This window comes from Varanus komodoensis, unplaced genomic scaffold (genome assembly GCF_004798865.1).
Source record: "Varanus komodoensis strain SLA01 unplaced genomic scaffold, ASM479886v1 scaffold10, whole genome shotgun sequence".
NCBI lineage: Eukaryota > Metazoa > Chordata > Lepidosauria > Squamata > Varanidae > Varanus > Varanus komodoensis.
Window position 1 is genome coordinate 10,936,383 of NW_025335269.1, and position 21,742 is coordinate 10,958,124.

The 21,742-nt window shown below is 44.1% G+C and overlaps 3 protein-coding genes across 5 annotated transcripts in view; 2 read left to right on the forward strand and 1 right to left on the reverse strand.

Annotated features, from left to right (window-relative positions):
- TPK1 (thiamin pyrophosphokinase 1) overlaps nucleotides 1–12,638 on the forward strand; it is a 289,313-nt gene extending 276,675 nt beyond the window's left edge. For all 3 annotated transcript variants that reach the window (XM_044453946.1, XM_044453954.1, XM_044453964.1), the window contains one exon: nucleotides 11,525–12,638. In XM_044453946.1, coding sequence (XP_044309881.1) covers nucleotides 11,525–11,646 — 122 coding nt within the window. In that variant the 3' untranslated portion in view covers nucleotides 11,647–12,638. The remainder of the gene's footprint in view (nucleotides 1–11,524) is intronic.
- A 20-nt stretch (nucleotides 12,639–12,658) lies between these two features.
- On the reverse strand, nucleotides 12,659–17,245 carry SEC61G (SEC61 translocon subunit gamma). Its single transcript, XM_044453975.1, has 4 exons — nucleotides 17,116–17,245; nucleotides 15,627–15,726; nucleotides 14,964–15,066; nucleotides 12,659–13,103 (listed from the first exon to the last, which is right to left on the reverse strand). The coding sequence occupies exons 2-4, from the start codon at nucleotides 15,718–15,720 to the stop codon at nucleotides 13,094–13,096; spliced, it is 207 nt and encodes a 68-aa protein (XP_044309910.1). The 5' UTR covers nucleotides 15,721–15,726; nucleotides 17,116–17,245; the 3' UTR covers nucleotides 12,659–13,093.
- Nucleotides 17,246–18,829: 1,584 nt separating this feature from the next.
- LOC123017638 (trichohyalin-like) overlaps nucleotides 18,830–21,742 on the forward strand; it is a 4,202-nt gene continuing 1,289 nt past the window's right edge. The window contains 1 exon segment of the mRNA XM_044419124.1: nucleotides 18,830–21,740. Coding sequence (XP_044275059.1) covers nucleotides 18,830–21,740 — 2,911 coding nt within the window.

Consider the following 21,742-nt stretch of genomic DNA (forward strand, 5'->3'; position numbering starts at 1 on the left):
TGTGCAGCCACACTGAAGCCCCAAAGGCTTGGCAGTAGCAAAGCTGAAGGAAGAAGCTTCCCAAATCCTCTGCAGTGTGGAGGTGCTCTGTGTAACCTCCATGTGGGTTGAAAGAGTGAAGTTAGATATTTTCAAACCTGTGATTTATATACCCATTAGATCAGGAAGATCAGTCTCATGTCAGTCAATGTCAGACCCTGGCAAGCACCCTTTTTCATCTATATAGAAACAGAGCGAGTCAGAAGGGGTCTCCCGGGCTCCAGCCAGCTCCACTCACAACATGCCCACCACGTGCATGTCTAGCCTGTCCTTGAACACCCTCACTTATGGGGCCTCAACCACCTCCCGTGGAAGCCCATTCCATACCCTCAGGGTCCTGACTTTCAGGAAGGGCTTCCTGGCATCCAAATTGAACCTTGGTTCCCTGAGCTTTGTTCCTTTGGAGTGCATCTGCCCTCCTCTGCAGGGGAGAACAGGTCTCTACCCATCTCCGTGTGACACCCCCTCACATACCTGTATGTCACCAACAGACCCTTCCCCAGGCTGAAAAGACCCAGTCCCCTCAGCCTCGCCTGATATGGCTTTCCCTGCAATCCGGCCACCACCCTTGTGGCCCTACACTGCACTGACTCTAACCTGGCTAAATCCTTCCTGTAACGAGGGGCCGAGAACTGAACACAATACTCCAGTTGCAGGCACACCAGAGTCGTGTAGAGTGGTAGCAATACCTTTCTCAATCTAGAAGCCATGCTTCTGGCTATGCAACCAATGTTCGCCCTCTTGACCACCGCATCACACTGCTGACTAATGTTTAGCCTGCAGTCAACCAGCACCCCGAGGTCCCTTTCACAAGTGCTGCTCTCCAGCCACTTGTCCCCTAACCTGTACTTAAGACACCTATTCCTATGCCCCAAGTGCAAGACCTTGCACTCATCCACATTGAAGGTCATTCTGTTGTCTCCTGCCCCTTCCATAGTCTGTCCAGATCCTTTTGGATCTAGAGTACCTGGTCCTCAGTTGTGGCCACTGCCCCAGTTTTAGTGTCATCTGCACATTTGATCAGCAGACTGTTCACCCCTTCTTCCATGTTGTTGATGAAAAGATTAAACAGGATCGGCCCCAGGACAGAGCCCTGGGGAACCCACTTGTAACTGGCTGCCATCCTGATGATTCCCCACTAATGGTTACCCTCTGCTTTTGGTCAGTCAGCCATGCTCTAATCCATTGGACAGTGCTTTGGTCTATCCCAAAACTCCTCAATTTCTCAACCAGGATATCATGGGGCACTACAAAGGCCTTGCTGAAATCCAGGTAAACCACATCCACTGCATCCCCTCCATCTAGCCACCTCGAAACCTTGTCATAGAATTCCACAAGGTTTGTCTGGCAGGACCTGTTTTTGCGGAAGCCCTGTTGTGTGGCCACCAGCCTCCCTTCCGTATCTAGCATCACTAGATCTCTCGCTATTAGGAGCCTTTCCATTGTTTTTCCTGCAATGGATGTAAGGCTAACTGGTCTGTAATTCCCCATGTCTCTTCTACTACCCTTTTTGAAAATTGGGACCACTGATACTACCCTCCAGTCCTCTGCAACTTCACCCATTCTCCACGAGGCCCCAAAAATGGAAGCTTGATATTCTTTGTAAGTCTCAGCTTGTAATCAGCCTTAGCCTTGAGAAGAATTCTTCTCCAACGGACCTCCTCCTCCCAGTATACCTTTTGTCTATTTGCCCCAGTGCCCATTTCCTACCGAAGTTCCTCTTGAGTCTAATCCCTCTTACCACCTCCTTTCGCATCCATGGCGGCGCTCTCCTTCGTCTCCTCGCCTTACCAACTAGAGGTATAGTCAAGGCTTGCGCCTCCAAAACCTCCCCTTTGAGTGCCATCCAGCCGTCCTCAAGAACCTTGCCTTCCAGTAACCTATCCCAGGAGACTTTCCCAGTCTGGCCTTCAGTTGGCCAAAGTTGGCCCGCTTGAAGGCCCATCTTCTAGTGCTTGACCTGCTGCATGTCCTCATTCCCCTGATCATAAAGCAAAGAATGGAGTGATCACTCACATCCAGAGCTCCCTTAATCTGTACCCCATCTATCAGCTCCTCCCTGTTAGACAAAACCAAGTCAAGGATGTTCCCCCTCTCGTCGCCTCTTGAACCCTCTGCAGGAAAAACCCTCCCTCTATAGCATCTAGGAAGCAACATGACCTGGCTGTCTCCACTGAGTGAGTCTCCCAACTAATATTCAGGAGATTGAAATCTCCCATAATTACTGTGTCCCTCCCCCGAGATATCCTTAGAATCTGATCTGTCAGGTCATCATCCAGGGTCTCAAGTTGACCTGGAGGGTGATAACATACCCCCACTGTCAGGCCCATCTCCCTGTCAAAACCCCTTAGTTTCACCCAGACTGCCTCTACCAAATCCCCATCTGCGCTGCATTCTATTTCACTGCATCCTATCCCTTCCCTGGCATATAAAGCCACGCCCCCACCCCTCTTTCCTTTCCTGTCCTTTCTAAAGAGGTGATACCCCTCTATGTTTACATTCCAGTCTTGCCTTTCACCCCACCAAGTTTCCGTGATACCCACCAGGTCATACCCTGCTATCCCCAGGAGAGCTTCAAGCTCTTCCTGCTTATTACCCATGCTCCTAGCATTGGTGTACATGCACCTCAACTCCTTCCCACCGCTTCCTTTCTGTGGGATCCCCAACCTCCTCCTTCCTCCCATCTTCATAGGAGTCCTGTCAGCCCCTGCAGTACCTCTAACACCCTGGTCCCAGAGTCCTGATCCTTTCCTCTCACTTATTCAATCAGGACAAGTTTCTGGGGAGCCTGAACCCGCCCGCCCCCTTCAGCTCAGTTTAAAGGCTTCTGGACAAAGCTTGCTAGAGCATTTCCAAAGAACCTTTTCCCCATCCTCATGAGATGCAACCCGTCCCTTGCTAGAAGTCCATTGGCAAGAAACCGGGTGCCGTGGTCGAGGAACCCAAAGTGTTCCTTCTGGTACCATACCCTAAGCTAGTCATTCACCTCAGCAACCCTCCTTTCCCTGCCTGGCCCAAATCCCTAGACTGGTAAGATAGAGGAAAAGGCCACTTGGGCCTTTAGGTCCCTGAGTATGGTGGGATGGAGGGTGTGTGTGTGATTTAATTGCTTCCTTTTTGCTGTAGAATTGATCACAAGTAGCATCACCAAAATCAGAGAACTGGACTATAACTATATTATCTTAATCTGAAAAGAGAGAGAGAGATCAGATTCTAATAACCTGACCATTATCCATAATTCAACTGATTCTAATATGCACAAGAATGAAGATGGCACAGAGTGGCAGCCAGGATAGTGTCCCCGGTAATTACTTACAAGGGAGAATTTTTGAGGATGGAGTAATACATTTGCATGCAGAGTTGAAGTGAGGGCAAACTCTGTTCTTCATAACTAGATGGTCCAGATGTCACTGTTGGGATCGCACAGGGTATTACACGGGCCCATGCAGAGACACCCTGCACGCACACGGATGCTCATGCACTGGCCCCACTGTGTGCAGGGTCCTGCTTCACATGCATGCACTGGACATCACAGTGAGTACTTATTATACATACAGTAAAGCGAGTGCTGTTACTGTTCCAAGATTATGCAGATTTGACTTCTTACATGGGAGCTTTAGGGAATTCCTCTGCCTAGATATTGTAATAGGTGGCCAAATTGTAATTCAGCATTCCACTTTGCTTGTGTTTCAGGTTATTGATCTTCATGTTTCTATCTTTTTATAATGCATGAGTTCCCACAGGGGAAAATATGGAAGTTTGCATTGCTTTTAATTCAATATTGCCACTGATATTCCAAAGACACAAGCTTGCAGAGCCTTTCTTTAAAATAAAATAAAAATTCTAGCTCTAAATGTACAGTAATGACTTTACATGTAGCAGGAAGGCAACCTGATGGAGAACGTCTAGCAGTGATAATATCCCCTGGTCCCCTGTGAGCTCCTGAGTGCTAAGGCCATTCAGCCTGTCGCTGTTTCATTTTGTAGAGCCAAACTACAGAGCTGGACTTTAAGTGGTCTTTCACCTGTACTCCGTGGGATTTAACTCAAGATTTCCTCCAGTGGCACTCCAGCCACTGTACTGCATGATTTCGCCAAGTACCTGTATATCCTTTTCAAGTCTTATTTCCTGCTTTCAAGTTTCTCTCCTGTTCATTTCTTGCTTTCTTCCACTTCCTCATGTCAGCACAGTGCATGAAAGAGTCCTCCCCTGGGCACTCCACTTAACACCAGGAGCCTTTCGCCATAGCGCTCTTTCTCCTTACGCTCCCTGGCCACGTATGCTAGCTTGGAGGAAGCGCATTGTTTCATCCATAATGTGCTTTCTCGGTCACTCCAGGCACTGGTGTTCATAGGGAGTAATCCAGTCCATCTCTGGAAAGAGCTTGGAGAACAAGCATACTATAGGCATAATTTCAAGATCTGTCCACCCATGTGGGCTTGAAACTTTCTAAAAAGTAAAAGATGAGCATCCAATTAATGGAGTGATATCCAGCCATCCATAAAATGTAGTGTATCCACAAAACCCAACAATTGAACATGTATTTAGCATTTATATGGCATGGCTGGGCTGCAGTGTCACCAACAAGTGTATGATGAACAGTTCCACCTCTGTTTTCCACATACCCATCCCAGAGAGGTGTGGAACTCCTGAACAGGTGCTTCCAGGCAGTTTGGGGCTGAATGAAGGTGAGCAAGTGAAATTTTAGTACAGACAGGGCAGAAGGAGTTTGGGTGAGGAAACTGGCTTGTATGGATGGAGCACATCAACTGGCATTAGGGGTCAACTGGGGTTGCAGTCTCCCTGAAGAACAAACATTTGTTCTTTGAAGGCCCATCAGGACTCAGCACTGTCTGCAGAAACACAGGTGGCCTTTTAGCATCTGTGGCTGGTGGATCAGCTGCAGCATTATCTAGAGAAAGTGGACTTGGCCTTACTTCTAACTGTTTTGCTTTATCAGACTCAACTAGTGTAAAGTGCTCTCTGTAAGTTAGTACTTGAAGATGACTGAGAAACTAGCTGGTATGGAATGTAGCTATTTGAGTCCTCACCTTATTGGAGTGAGATGGAGAGGTCATATAAGACCACTCATTTACCTGCCATGCTGGCTACTTAGTTTAAATGGAGGGACGGCCTTCTCAGTGGTAGCCCCTTTCCTATGGGATTGCCTCCCTAATGACATATAAATATAAGAGGGCCCAGCTGTGGCTCCTTTGGAGAGGGTTTTAAGCATTCATCTGTTCTCTTTGATCTTTAGTTAAAACTAGAGTATTTGCTGCTGAAAAAATTGAGAATAAAATTTCAGTGGAAATTTATTGGCACTGGTGTGGTTTAAAATTGCTGACATTTTAAATGGTTTCATTATACGTTTGTATTATTGTTGCCTTGGGAAGAGTATGTTCTTGAAAGGAAGTGAAAGAATGGATTAAATGAATAACCGAGTAACCTTTTGGGATCGTTTCACCAAAGGATAGTCCAAATGGTGCACATCCAAGTTACAATTTTAGCCCCTTTCGTAAATTTCCTGTGAAGAGGGGAGTGGCACCATAGGCAGTGGTCATAAAGTCATTCACATGATCAGATGCTCCACGCAGGAAGAGCTCCTCTGTAACCCTCTTCCAAACCTGCCCAGGTCTAAGACTAGGCCCAGTGATGCTGTGGGCACGGGCAGCCCCTGCAGACCTTTTCGCTGCTGTATCCATTCAGATGGTTTTGGAAGGGGGCTTTTGAACACGGGTATCGGGTCACCGCTAATGTTGAGATCTGGAAAGTTCCTGGCTCTGATGTCGCTTCAGTTCATTGAGTGCCTCAGAGAAGCCTCAGCTCCCCATCTGCAGTGCAGGGATTCTGCTGACCTACTTAACAGGGTTGTTGTCCTGGTGCATGCAAAGCATCAGCATTCAAAAATGAGCTGAATCCAAATTCTTACCCATCCCAGTCAAGCAGTTTTGCAAGAACTTTTGTTCTTTAAGATATACAGTATGCTCTAGCCCTTCCCCTGCATTAATTAATCTTGGCCATGGTTGTTTGCATTCTTCAATTTCACAGTTAGGAGTGTTTGCTGGGAAGGAAATCACTTGTTTACATGGAATTATGTGAATTGATAGTCGTGTTTAATTCTTGTCATTTTCACCAGTGTTTCAGTAAACTGCCCTTGCAAAAGCAAAACAGCTCCGAGGGAAAGATGAAAGGCGCCACCTACTGTTCGCAAGGCGCTATTGCTCAACCGAACTTATTCAAATAACTAATTTTTCTTTGCATTTTAGCCACCATTTGGTCTGCTGTCTCTCTTTCCCAAAGCCAGGAGATCCTGGCAGGCCGCAGCAACATGGATGGGTTCTCTGAACTGGCCTTACATTACTAGAGCATAGCCTTCCTCAAGCTGGTGACCTCTGAATATTTGGGACTACACCTTCCCTCCTTCAAGGCCAGGCTGGGAACTGGAGTCCAAGACATCTGGACTAGTGTCCTGAGCAACTACAGTTGGTCTTTGGGAGCCCAATCCCACTGCCAGGCCAGGTTTGTTTGGAGGGTTTTTTGTGCCAAGATCTAATGCCATACTTTCTTATTTGGGTGCGGTAGCAGCCCCGGCAAGCAATGCTACACCTGCCTTCCCCCTGCAAAATGGAGGCACCTTTTGCAAAGCCGCTGATAACCCAGACAAGATCAAAGAAAAGGCAGCACAAGCACATATTTACTTTCTTAATATGCAAGGATTTGTGGTTGGGGAGTTCTTATGCAGGAGTTCCGCTTGCCACAACTTTACTCACTCACCTGGGCTCTCAATGAAGAAAAGCCTTTTGCTGGGGGATGCCAGTTGAGCAGCAGCTTGAGCAGTCAAAGGAAAAGGGCTGCATTATTTGCTATCCTCCTTTTGCTGCAGAGGTGGGGAACTCATTTCTTGTCGAGGGCTGCAAGCCTTCTGGGGCACTCTGTCAGAGGTCGCATGTCTGCAGTGGGGGAGGCACCCCCTACCCCGTCTTCCCCATCAAATGGGATCCTGGGTGAGGGAGCAGGAGTTCTCGACGGGAGTCTGATCTCATTCCTTGCAGTGAGCTTTTGAAATTAGGCAAAAGGCTGCAGCCTGCAGACCTACTTTGCAGCGTACCTTGGGTGGAGTGGCATACCCTTTCCGTTTACCGAGGGGCAGAAACTCTGCTTGTATGCAGAAGCCTTACTCTTGGGCTACTTGACCTGGAAAGTGCATGTAGCTTTCAGCAATCTTCCAGTGGCTACCCGATGCTCCAGTTCCCCCTCCCCCAGCCACCCCCATGGTTTCTGCCTGCCCCTGCACATATTACCTCCACCAGCCGCCAGATCCCTTGGACCCAGAGGACTGATGCCACCCCTGTAGACTAGGAGGAGGGTAACTGGGGAGTGTTGTTCCTATTCACCACCCTTCACCTGTACTTTACTTTCCCAGCCAGCAGCTATTGGGTAGACTCTAGAGAGAGTAGTGTAGACACTAACAGTGCTTCATTGCAGAGTGTGTGGATGCTAGAAGCTAGTCTTGAGGAATGCAGTGAGTGAGGCAGGGATGCCAGTCCTCAGGCTTGGGGTCCCAATCCAGCCCTCCAGTGTTCCTCAGAAGCTATGCTCCTTTCTCTTGACCATGGTTCCTTTGGTGATTTCCCAGGTCTTGTACAGTTTTCCCCCTCTCTGGAAGGTTGAGATGTTTTTCCTAAGGCCCTGTTACTAGCAGTCAGAGCTTGAAGCTCAAAAATGTCAGAATTGTCGGTATTTTGGCCTGTCCCCTTTGCCACCATTCACCTCTAAAATCTAGCTCCGAAATAGATTTGTGCACCCCATGGCACAGATGGCTGGATGGGTGCGGGGGGGGGGGCAGTTGGTTCACCATGGCTGCACCACCAACACATTCCTCAAAGGACTCCCCAGGCACTGCTCAGACACCCTATTCAATTTTGCTATAGACATTTATTCCAAGAAAGCTAGCAACTTCAAGCATCTTTTCATTTTTGCATGCTGTCTCCATATGCAAGTCAAGCCTAATCTGACCCATTTCCTGCTCTCTTCGTTTGGCAAGAAGTCGCTCCCTGAAACCCCAGGTTGCAAGAATACGTGCAAAGCACTCTGTTCAGATCTTCTTCCAGGTGATCCACTCATGGCCAGCTATTGAGGGCCAGGGCACAAGCACAACCTTCTCTCTGATTTTTACTTGGGTTCAGCAAGGAACCCAAAGAACCGCACCATATCATGTTCTCCCACTGTGCCTGTAGCTAGGGGAGCACTGTAACCTCATGGAAAGCCCTTGGACTTGAGGAATCTACTTCAATTTTTCCTAGGAGCCTGAGATCCACCAGCCAAATCCTAATGCCCCATCCATGCATGCAGAATTCAATGACTTCTTCTGAATACCAGAACTGAATGGAACTCACAGTACTTCCACGCAAACACCCGCTCCCTGTTAGCTGTGGTCCATGCCTGTCGCCGCGTATAGGCCGGGATGGCAGGCCAACGCAGTGTTAGCATGCAGAGCTGCCTTTTCCGAGAAAGGGCACTTGCACAGCATGGGCTCACAAGCCTGTTGGCACCAAGGGCCACAGCTGGGACATCATAGCAGGCTGGGGGCTACACGTGCCCCTGCAGTTCTCAGCCATTTGGAAATGTCCCTGTGAAGCACAGAAAGCACATTCCAGTTCTTTGACTAGCTGCTCGAACAGAAGGCTGCTGTTTCAGGGAAAGAAAGCACGGCGATACAGGTGGCGGTGACAGTGGGCAGGCTTTCTTGTTTTCAGCAGAGAAACCCATCTTCACTTCTGGTCAGTGGCTGGAGATGAGAACAATCAAAAGCTGTTTACATTTTAAATATGCCACTTTTTAAATACATTGAAATTTTAGAACCGGGGTGGGTACGTTTAATTACTTAACGCTCAAGAAAGTCTCCCTGCCCTGAGTGACACCAGTCTGCTCTGCCCATGACTAATAGCTGCACCGCCTGCATCCAAAGCCATATCTAGGCTGCGGGCTGTATGCTCATGTTGTAGCAGGCAAACGAGTAAGACTTGCCCTGCTCAGGGATCCCCTGCTGGGTGCTTTTGCCCCCTTTGCATGCTGAGAGGTGTAACCAGGGGCCTTTTCTAGTGTGGGGCAATGGAATACACCTGATGCAGAGAGGCAGGACTGCGTCAGTGAATCATGCAGAGACACAACAAGCAGCCTCTTCAGTGGGTCCACACTCAGCGTAGGTTTGCTTTCAGTCATTTATTTCTTGTAACTTATTAGTGGCTCTGTCGTGGCAGTACATGTTCTGTATCCCAAATGAGGGGCTAGGTAGCCCTGCTTGAAAGCCTGACAGGTAACATTATCAGAATGAATCATAATTAACCATGGGGGGAAATTGTTTGGTCTCTGGTAACACACTCAGAAAAACTGGCAATCATTTAGGAAGTTGGGAAGTTGGGCAGGAGAGGCTGCCACGTTTTGTGCATTGATTAAAATGTGTATGTCCTCACTTTTGTTCCCCAACTGCCTTTTTCCCCCATACTATTTTCCATGGATGCAATTTAGTACTGGCGGGAATTCTGGGTGTTGCACACTGCCATCAGGTTGGGGGAACCCCTCACCTACAGGCACAGATGGTCTGAAAACTGTGGCGAAGACTTTCAAGCAGTGGGTGTGATAGCATTACAGCTAAGAACATATTAAATGCTGATTTAGTGTTGCGTGACTTGCTATGTGGAAAGAGTTGTTGCTTTCATAAAGATGTTCTCTCTCCAATAAAGAAAGGTGGTAAGCTACCAGTACACAATATGATGGTTCAATAAACCAGGCGGGCCCATTTAATAGACATTTAAATGGAGCTGGCACCAGTTGGCTCCTGGATACAAGGCCCTCTGTGTCCTCATCCTGAAAGGTAATGTTTCCATCACCACTTCTAAGAAGACGTGTTCAGGAAATTTCAATGCTAACTAGTTGTATAGAAAGTGACAATAAAGAGAGCCTTTTGGCTGTTGGGCGGTATAAAAAAGGAAACAAATAAATGGAGATCTTGAATTCTTAGGTCATTTTTAGGGACACTCGCCCTCTGGTCAGCAGCTCCTTTTCAACAAGAGCAATCCTTGGAATGGGCAGCACTGGCTGGAAGGACAAACCCTGCTAGGGGAAGAAAACCATTTCAAGCAAGAAGAAAAATCTTTAAACCTTTTCAGCTAATCATTTTGTTGTGGTGCATAGCTTCTCCCTTTTATCATTCACTCCCACATAAGCACATCTCACATGGCTGCAAAGGGAGAACCATCCGGAGTTGCTCTGAAATCTAGATGAGAAGCCCCAGGATACCAGAATGAGACCTTGGCTAATGTGTGCTGAGGCATACAAATCTACCGCTGTGCAGCCTTTAAATGAGCTGACAACCGTTCCTTCTTTCAGGGAATCCTGACAACAGCAGCTCAACAGATTTATCTTAACGGACAATGTTAACTCAGAATTGCTATTCCAAGGCTTCTTTGGAAGAAGCCATGATGATCAAAGTGCCTAACCCCAGTCCATGCCTGCAGTCTTAAGCACGTTCAGATTTAACTCTAATTGGGGTAGAATTATTGGTCTTGCCATCATGGCTCTGGTCATATGCACACTTATTTGGCAGGAACTTCCACCGAACTCAGAGGGCCTGGTATTTGGGTACCCATGAAGGATCATGTGTGAGTAGCCAAAAGAACAATTATTCTCACCAGTAGGCACCGGCTGGCTATAGGAAAAAGCAAAGCCCTTGCTGCAACCTTGGAGATGCCTTCTGAGGTTCCAGCTTCGGAGCCCCCAAGCTACTGTGGTTCTTTCCACACCAGCTGAGGATCCAAAGAGGACTGTCATCTGGACAGATGCTGGGAGGACCATTCCATGGGATGGGGAGGGTGAGGCATTGCTCTGACAAATCCAGGTGGAACCTCCTTGTGAAGAGGGAAATCTTCCAAAGGAAGTGAGGCAGGTGGCTACCTGGAGGAGGGCTTTTTCGGTTGTGGCACCTTGGTTTTGGAATAAGCTCCCCAAAGAGGTGCACCTGGCACCTACCTTGTATTCCTTTCAATGTCAGGTGAAACCCTTTTTTATTTTCCTGGCATTTTAACCATCTGTTTTTCTTTATTTTTACGTATTTCATTTCATTTCTGTACCACTGCTGTGCTTCTGTGCTGAATAACAGCAATTTCCAAGTATGGTTTTGTTCTTTTAACTGTTGTGTGGGTGTGCCTTTCTAGCTTTTGTTCAACTGGGAAGACTGCCTCAGCTATTGGGTGGTGTATAAATACATGGGGGCAAGGAAGTATAGAGGCAATCCTTGCCACCATACTTGTAGCATGTTTATTGAATGTCTGTGACCTTCTGAGACCATAAGACTGCACCCTAAGAGTATTAACACTAGACCAGCTCTCCCACATTTACCTCAATGTGTTCTGATCATTAAATGCAGCAAACTGCAGGTATTCTTGAATTAACCTTTTTCTTTTTTTCTTCTTTGCATTGCTTGCAGATGAAAGCATTCTCAAGTTTGGAACACTAGTCAGCACTTCAAACACTTATGATAAGTCTGGGGTTGTAACTGTAGAAACTGACAAGCCTCTGCTTTGGACAATGGGTATCAAAGATACATAATGCACTTAAAAGGATAAATCACCTGATTTTGTTCAGCCCAAGCCTTAAAGTGACATGTGCCAGAAACCTTCAACCATAAATGACTCCTTTTAGCTTTACAAAAATTCAAAATCGTACATTTCCGCTTATTTTTATGCAGCTTCAGTCTAGAAAATGCTGGGATTTTTGTTTTTTATTGTTGGAGTGATGCTGTAATTTTAACATTTTAAAAAATCTAAAATTAGATTTATTTTTGGACATATGTACAGTTTTGTATGGGGGGATGGTAAACCTCAGTGAATGTATAGTATCTCAGAACAATTAGCTTTCACTGAAACATCCTCAAAGATCCGTCTTCAGCATTTGGCGACTGCTTATGAGCATACTTAGGCCAGTGTGCAAGTCAGGAGCCAAATGATTCAAACAAGGAGAATGTACAGAAAGCCTCAGTAAACTTCTTTTCCCCAACCGCCGGCATTAGAGAACATCAGGTTCTCTGCTGTTCATAAAGAACCTTGTTGATATTCATGCTGTGGAAGATGCAAAGATGCCTGGCTCTGTTGGGCTTGGTCATCCACCCCGAATGCCATTTTTCTTGTAAGAAAGGTAGAGCACAAACTGAGTAAATAAAGTTAAAGACAGGCACATGCCAAAAATGGGAGATGAAGATGGGGTGGATGGGGAAAATGCCTACTGTGTAATTTGATATGCAGTTGTGCGTGTGGGTTCCTCTTTCTATGTATACATATATACACACATGTACATGAGTGTATGTACATATAGAATGGGGGTACACATAAGGACACTTTGCAACTTTTCATAAATGAGTTGTGTTATGTCTATCACTAGAAATGGAATTAAGGCAGAGCAAATCCCATTCATTGTCAATTTAAGCAGCACTGTTAGTATGTTAATCTGCCCTTGTTTTAATCTGTAAGAACCAATGTAACACATTTGAAACTTGAAGCACTTTGTCTTAATCGCCAGAGCATTCATTTCACTGTAAATGAAAAATGCCACAATGTAAATTAAATAATGTGCTAAATCTTGCATTTAATAAAGCTTATTTTCAGAGTGGGTGTACCTGTGATGTTTTTGCCCCTGACATCACACGGCAAACAGATAAAGCCACTTCAAGTTTGAAGTCAAACATGTGAGAGAAAAATTTATCACAGAACTAAGCTTGTACACAAAAGTTATGATAGCTAGATTTCATAAGACACCAACTGATCTCCTCTCAAAGCTTACATCTCATTTGCCAAGAACAAAGCTTTAAGAGTCAGTGATGAAATCTAATCACAATTGGTTTCTGTGTCTTCCACTAACCAAAGAGGATGCTACACCAGTTTTATTGTAAAGCCTGGTTTATACTGACAAATTGCAAAAGAAAATAAGTAAATTATAAGTAGGAATTCCACACTACTGTCATGTGACCACACACAATACGAAATAACTCTTCTTTCTGCATTCAGCCGCCCCTGCAGAAAAGAAAAAGATACAAATCAAGATACCTTGCAGCATGACACTTAAGGCATAATCCTTTGTAAGTTTAGACAGAAAGAGTATCTGCAATGATCATAACTGGCTTGGGCATGCTGTGAGTTGTTAGCCTTTTTTTCTGTCTAAGTTTACATAGCATTGCAACCTTTGTTAAATTGTTAGGTATTGCTTTGCAATTATGCATTCCTGAAAATAGACCATGTTATGCAAGTGAACACAGATGAAAAAATACTGGGGAATTAGATAGGAGCTAAGAATATTAGGTATATACCTGAAAGTTTGGATTTTTTTTTAAATTAAATAGCTGTTCCCAAAGCTGCAAACCAAAGTATTTCTGAAATGAAGGTGTTTCAGAAGGGACAGTTTGCAATATGGCACACAAATTGCTGTTCAAAGGGGAGAGGGAGGCTAAGATCCTGCTGGCCAAACCACACCTAAGATACTTTGGATCTCCGCCTATTTTTCTTTCCAAGAAATACTCAGATATGGGAAGTACAAAAATATATTTTAAATGTAAAACAGAAATTCCTCTTCACTGTACAAATATTTACAGAACACATTCCTTACCACGCAACAGAATGGACTCCCTTGACATGGTAGGGGAGCATGAAGGCTTCCTGTGCAATGTGCAAAAGGGGCTGCACGCACCTGTTAGCAGTGGGAATAGGCGTTCACAGATCTTAAATTGCTCATACTCCCCTACTCGCACAAACAGAGCTCTTTCTGGCAGATAAGGGAACCTGCACCAAAGTAGTACTACTTCTTTGTGCCTCTCAAAGCTGCAAGAAGTGTTTCAGCTCTTATGTCAAATACTCAAGCGTTATCAATGGCATGAAGAGCCTTGTAAGAAAGTATACCAGCAATAGCCCCTCTTCCTGGCAAAGAAAGACTTGCCAATGTTATCTGTGTTCTTATAACAACGGGGTTACTCTCAGACCATTAAGTATGAATATGCCCTTGAAAACAGTTTGCAAAATTCAATTGGCTCAAAAGGCAGCAGCTGTATTGTATAATGGCTAGATCTGTCATTCTGAGTGTAAAGCACCTGTTTGAAAAGATTTGAAGGTTTCCAATTTCCATATAGCCTGAAGTGCCTGATCCTGCCTACTCTTGGAAGCTAAGCAGGGTCGGGCCTGCTTGAAATCTGGATGGGTGACTTCAATGTTGCGAACCAACCAGAGAGTTTTGGCTATGTGCAGTATAAAAGTGTAATAATAATTTCCATGCACAATTCAAAGTGCCAACTTTAACAAATCATAAATGGCTTTAGTGCAGACTAATTAAAGGACTGCCTTTACCTATTCAAATCTAATGCAATCTTAAATTTCATTCATTCATTCATTCATTCATTGCATATTTTGGTGACACTAACCAGGTGGCAATCAGGAACCAGAGGCTTTTCAGTGGTGGCGACCTGTTTTTGGACCTCCTTTCACAGAACTACATCACTCTTTGTTCATTGCTGTGATGTCCCAGTTCTAAAGTTTTATTAATACTGTTTTAAAAGCTGAAATGGCTGAATTATTTCCATTACTGTCTGTTTTGATATAAGCTGCGCTAAATATTAATATAATACAAACAGCCTATAAATATTTTAAATAAATCAATGTGATAAGGAATGTATGGTAGAGACTCTAATCAGTCATCAATTTTGATTTGAGAGCAATGGATACATCAGCAATCTTAGATATCATGCTGAGGGCATATGGTTTGTGCACCTAGAGCTAATATTAAATGTCATCTTAAGTCCCAGCTAAGCTGTTACCTTAGCATGCTTGTCATAAGTCTGTCTTTCTTGTTGCATGTGCACACACATAATTTTTGTCACATTTACTTACACAATGATATTGTTGATTGGAATATGGATCAGTTTTACGAAGAATCCAATAAATCCCATTATTGCAAAACCTATTGCTGTTGCCATGGCAATCTTCTGGAATTCTGCAATTTAAAGAAACTTGTAAAAATGCAAGTGATTAACACTTCAGTTGATGGTGATTTTAAGCAATGTGCACTCTTAAGCATTTCTGAATAATTATATTTAGTAATGACTCGACTTTGATCTGCACACAGGAATACATTCTTGAGCAATTAAAGCACAACATTCTTGTTATTTCAGATTTAAACCTGATGTACTACACACAGAGGCAGCAAGTACCTCTTTATGTTATTCCAGCCAACAAAGCCAACTTGGAATTATGGGAGTTGCCATCCCAAAAACATAGAGGGCACTAGTTAGTGGAAGGCTATTCTAGAAGAGAAGATGTGCTCACTGGTGACATGAGCTCATCTATAGAAACAAATTTTATTTACTTAAAAAAATAATCTGAGTGCAGTGTGAGCGTCTTCTGAAAAACTGACTTTCACTTACAAAATGAAAGCATGAGCCTGAATATAGAAGTTGAACATGAACACATAATTACTATCTATAGACAAAGCTTTCTTTTACACTGTGACATTACTGCATAATAGAGATTCTATCTTTCATCTTGATTCCTTACCTTTCCTATCGGGCTTTGTGCATCTTTTAACAAGCCTGATTGAATCTTTCACAAACTGCCGGCTGGGTTCAACAAATTGCATTACTTGATCCATGATAAACTGAAAGAGAGAAAAAACAGCAGCAAAGATATCAACATGTTAAGTTGTTCTGTAGCATCATTCTAAATTGGCTCAAAATTTCCCTTCCCAGAAATTACAGAGATGACATTTTTTAAAAAGGAAATGACATGCTAAGACACTTGGGTTTAGTTCTGAAAAAACACAAGGGTAATATCATGAGGTTAACCTAGAAACAAGCAACCTCTGGGATGATTCAGCGTAAGAAACAGGTCATTTTCCCCCCTATCTGCCCCATCCTCATATAATGCATTCTTTAGAAACCTCCAATGTTTTTCTCTTAATGCTGTGGCTTGTCCCAGAATATAGTGCTCCCAAACAAACCCAAAGACATATTACTATAGCAACATGTCAGCCTCTAGTACATCCTTCCTGAAAACCTGAGTCTCAGAAAATTGGAATCCTTTCTCTAACATCACCCACCATCTGTGGCTCTGAAGCACCCACATTTGTTCCCCGTTTCCTTTCCCATTCTTTCTAGGAGGATCCAGCAGCTCGAAACTTATCACAAAGGTGAATTTGAAGGAGAAAATGAAAATGTTTATATACACACCCAACCAAATGGAAGGGTGGGGAGAGATGTAAAAAACTGATATTGTACTGCCTTAAACTATTTCATTTATGTATTTAATTTTTGTACTACCCAACAGCTGAAGCTCTCTGGGCAGTTTACAAAGCTAAATAAATTTCCACTGCATCCTTACATGAATCTAATATCTGAATCCTGAGGGCAGTAACACGGTTTAGAGAACACTCAATCATTCTTGATTTATTACTACAAAGTGTGGCAATCTTTAGGAAATGCATCAACCCCCATTCTCTTAGGCACAGTTAGAAAACACTTAATCAGGAATACAATATGCACCAAGTCCACAGAGCCTGAATATGTGTACCACATAATAAAACATGGCTTGAATTTTCTCACTCATTAACATCTGGGACTGGATCCAGACTTAGCCAACCAACAGCAGAGCCACTAAAATCCATGACATTTTAGGTGTATGGATGTGTTCTAGGTATGGCTAAGCCTGGATTCATCCCCAACTCTTTGTGAGGAAGAGGGAAGAAAAGGCAATGAAAACAATACGTATGTCCTCATTCACACAGGAGGATTGGAGCGGGCAATCTGATGCCCTCCAGATGTTCGGGACTAAAATTCTGATCAGTCCCAACCAGCACAGCCAATCGGGGATTGTGGGACTTGTAGGCCAAAGCATCTACAGTGAGCCAAATCGCCTATTCCTTCCCTGTGTATATACTCTCTGTATCTCCAGAGGTTTAAGCTCTTGATAACAGAACGAGCCCCCGACCAAGCCCCAGCTCTGATATTCCTCATAAGCCCGACAACCACCCATATTCAGCTTCACTCACCAATTCTGTTACACGTTGCGACTCAATCCAACCAGAACTACTCCTAAAGACACGTAGCTACTCAACCAAAGGAAGACGACAACGGAACCGGAAGCCTGGAGAAAGACCGCGCACGCGCATCAGAGGCGACTTGTCTCTCAAGGGGAATGCAGTCGCGATCACTATTTCCGGTGCTAAAGTGCCGTTTCTAGAAGCCTCTATATGCGGGGCAAAAGCCGGGAAATAAAGCGGAATTAGTCTTTCTAAACTCGGAGTAGGACGAGCTGCCATCCATCCTTTGAGTACATTCCTTGAAAAAGCACCCTCCCCACGCCAAAAATAACTTTTAAAAAGGAAATAATAGCGCTTCACTTTTCTAGTGAGGCTTTTGTGTTTTTCAAGGACCCCAAACATGGAGGAATTCAGAAATTGAGATTCCAATGAAGGAACCGGTCGAATTTCTGTATGTCAGCAAAACTTTAAACGCACAGGACTCACAGGCTCGCTTTTGCTACAATAATTTGAAAGCATCGCCTCTTACCCAACACAGCGAAACATAAATCAGTGTATGTTTCAGAAATCCTTTACGTTGACATGCATCCTATTGCTTTTGATAGACATCACGACACACACAAATTCAACGGGGGCGGACTTTCCATATACAGAAAAGCGAGCGGCTGTGCCTACTGAAATTTTTCTGTCCAATCGGAACTGCACTGATACTTCGATTCCTCCATATGGACATCCTTTCTTTCGGACCAAAGAGGTGGAGGAAAGAGGCAAAAATAAATTCTGTAGCAGACGAATGATTTGTATGCGGTATACCAGCTGTACTTGACTTTGCAAAATACACAGTCGTTAGCGAGGAGAGGGAAAAGGTCTGAAGGACGCCTCCCTGAGTCCACCTTAAAGATAATAATAATTGCAAGGAAATCTTGCAAGGAAAAAGATTGTAGCATTTTGCAGTTTCTCTGAATTTAACAGCATTCTCATTTTCTTGCCCTAAAGCTAAGAAATTGCATCAAGCATGAAACACCTCTGGGGCTAGTATGTGTCATTTATTATCTATCTCTGAAACAGACACATTTGCTCTACACCAAGTTCCATTCTGAACAAAAGTCTTAGGTTCTCCAGTCCACTGTTCAATGCCACTGTTCTTCTAACCATGCCTATCTGACAGTCTTACAGAGATAACCACATCTGCCCTGTTAATACTTAGTACATTTATTAAGCCACGTACCAAAGCCATAATGAGATGTAGTAGCAGCTTCTGGGTGAATGATGATGATGTTTATGATTTCCAAGTAGAAATGTTTAAAGTTGCCGCGGCATTTCAGCAAAACAGCAAGCTTCACTTAGCATTTTTATGCAGATGAAAAAGCAAATATTCTGCTGTCTGCTGCATTCAAACCAAGCAAGTCAAGGAGAAGAGATCAAACTTCCATGAGAGTTTGCTGGCATTACACTAAGTAGAAGCTCACCTCAAGATTCTGGTGATGATGTAATTATGACATCACAAAATCTTTGTTGGTGGGGCTCTCAGACTCAGTTTCAGCACATTAGGTAGTAGTAGTAGTAATAGAAAGAGAGGAGAGAGGGGAATAATGATGGCCATTTTTCATCAGGCCATTCATTGGCTTAACAACTAAATCCTCTCTCCAGTCAGTTTCCTTAAATTCTTCCTTCCCTTCAATGCCAAAGTATCACCTGCATCAGCTCATTCTTTTTCCTCATCATGGAACCAAGGAAAGTTCACAATGACAGGCCAGACCAGGGTAAGTCTAATCTCCACTATGCAAATTCTGAAGATCGATTCTTCCTTCGAGAATCATTAGAAAAATTAAATGATTCCTTATCAGTTACTCTGAATAATGTCTGTGTAGGTGAGGCTGGAGATAAGCTTCTGGAAGATCAAAGCAAAGAACATGGTTTGCAGACTTGTAGTGAGGAAATGATGGAACAACCTCAGAGCAGAATTCAAGAAATGGGATACAAAAGCCTGCAAGTAAATGATGAGACGAGGAGTCAGATCGATCAAAAGAACAAGGAAGCCTGTGACGCCCTAATGAAAGGTGAACTCCAGAAAGCAATTGATTTGTTCACCAAAGTGATTGCACTCAATCCACACAGTCCCAGTGCCTACATCAACCGTGCCAATGTCTTTATGCAGTTTCAGGATCCAAATTCTGCCATGGAAGACTGTAATGTAGCCATTGAATTGAACCCCCAATCAGCAGAGCTCTTCAGATTGCGAGCGAAAGCACTGAAGAATTTGGGGCGTCTGAGAGAGGCAGCCTGCGACCTTGCTTTGGCTTCCAAATTAGAATATGATGAAGAGGCTGATGCTGTCCTAAAAAGATTTAAGTTGGGGTTTCAAAGGATTTCTGAGAGGCAAGCAAGTTGTGCCCAAAGATATAAGGAATATGAAATCCTGGAGAAAATTAAGAATACAGAGACATCTTTAGAACATCAGGGAAAAGATCACAGAGAGAAAGACTTCGGCAAACAATCGAAGAACAAAGGAGGAAAATATACAGAGGAGGAAGAAATCAAGACAGATCATGGTGAAGATTTCCAAGAGGTGACAGAAGAAAACAGGAGATGTGGAAAACAGGAGATGTGGAAGCAGGCCACTGAAAAAAAGAAAGAAGCCTTTGCTGCTATGGAAAAGGGTGAACTAGAAAGAGCCATTGAGTTGTTCACTGAAGCTATCAAATTAAATCCCCAGCTTACCACCTTGTATGTTAACCGAGCCAGTACCTTTTTAAAGCTGCATATGCCAAACACTGCCGTAAGAGATTGTAACCAGGCCATCAAAATAAACCCTGATGTAGGATTGCCGTACAAGTTGCGTGGGGAGGCATTTCATCAGCTCGGTTGCTGGCTAGAGGCTGCCCAAGATCTTGCTTTGGCCTGTCAGTTGGATTATGATGAACAGACGTATTCCATGCTGAAGGAGGTAGAAGCAGAGGCCCAGAAAACCACAAAATGTTGGAGAAAGATAGAGGAAAATTGTAACACGAGAGGATTTAAGGAGATAATTGATAGGATGAAGGAAGTTCCTGCAGTCCAGGGTAAAATGCAGGCAAAGATACCCCAAAAAGAATCTGAACCTAAAGAAGCTGCCTCAGATGAACAGGAGAAAAGTGAATATAACATCTCTGAAGCTAAGAAAATTTCATATAATCATCTCCCAAGTCAGGGCACATTTCCCCTTTATTTTCAAGAGGGACAAGGTAAAGATTCTATGTATACTCTGGAAAAGGAAAGAGACCCCCTTACTGGTCATGAAAAGCATGAAACAACTAAAATTCTGGAACTGGAAACTGATGAGGTAGCAAAGAGAGAGCAAAAATGCATTAATAAATCAGACAGTGAGGAAAGTGAATTGGAATTTGATACTGAAGAGGTGATTGAGCCAGATGATGATGTTCATCAAGAGATGGGAGATGAACGTGTAAGGGTAACAGATGAAATGAGGAAACAGGCAAATGAAAAGAAGAGAGAAGCCTTCAATGCAGTCAGTAGAGGTGAACTTTTAAATGCTATAGACCTGTTCACTGAAGCAATTAAGCTCAATCCACGCCTTACCATCTTATATGCAAACCGAGCCAGGGTCTACCTGAAGCTTCAGAAGCCTCATGCTGCTATCAGGGACTGCGATAAAGCCATACAAATCAACCCTGATTCTGCACAACCCTATAAGTGGAGAGGGAAAGCACTGCAGCTCCTTGGTTACTGGCAGAGAGCTGCAAAAGACCTTGCCACAGCCTGCCAATTGGATTATGATGAAGAATCCTATGCCATGTTGAAGGAGGTACAACCAAAGGCTCAGAAAATTGCCAGATTCTTGAGGAAGCATGAGCAAAAATGTGAGGAGAAGAAAAATAAAGAGGTATTGGACAGAATTCAAAAGGTGTGTGAGAAGTATGAAAGACCTCCAACTATCCAAGCTGAGTTAGAAAGAGAGCACAAAGGAGCAGTGGAAGACCAGAGGGATGCTTGGGCGCAAACTATGAAGGAGCAGCAGAGAGTCAGGCAAACAGTGCTGAAAAAGCAAGAAGGCATGCCCTGGGCAGAGCTGGAGAAGGGGCTGAAGGACAGTATACAAAAACAGTATAGATCTTTTGAGAAGGAGACTGAGAGACAGGAAAATTTCCAGAAGTTTCTGGAAGAAAAGGAAAGTTTTCAGCAGGAGGAATTGAAATACCAGGGAACAGTCCACCAAAAAGAGCTGGAGGAACAGCTGAAAGCTCTTCAGCAGGAATTGGATGAAAAGCTGAGAGCTTATCAAGAAGAAATGAATGAAGATGAGACTTGGCAGACTTGGCAGAGATTACTAGACGAGCAGGAAAAATCACAACAGAAAGTACTCTATGAACAAGAAAGAGCTTACAAAATAATCCTAGAACAGCAACAGAGAGCCCAAATGGTGGCTCTGGAGGAACTGGCAAGAGCACAGCAAGGGGCTCTTGAGGAACTGGCAAGAGCTCAAAAGAAAGCTCTGGGAGAACAGGAGAAAGCTCAGCAACAAGCCCTGGAGGAACACGACAGGACTCAGAAAGCTTTAGAAGCTTTGGAAAGGGCTCATAAACTGGCTATGGAGGAACAGAGGAAAGCTCAGATGGCTGCCATGGAAGAACAAGAG

Excerpts from the sequence above, each read along its gene's own strand:
- SEC61G (XM_044453975.1), bottom strand. The coding sequence starts at position 15,720 with ATGGATCAAGTAATGCAATTTGTTGAACCCAGCCGGCAGTTTGTGAAA. Across the intron at positions 15,067-15,626 it reads CACAAAGCCCGATAGGAAAG|AATTCCAGAAGATTGCCATG; the intron begins GTAAGGAATCAA and ends TTTAAATTGCAG.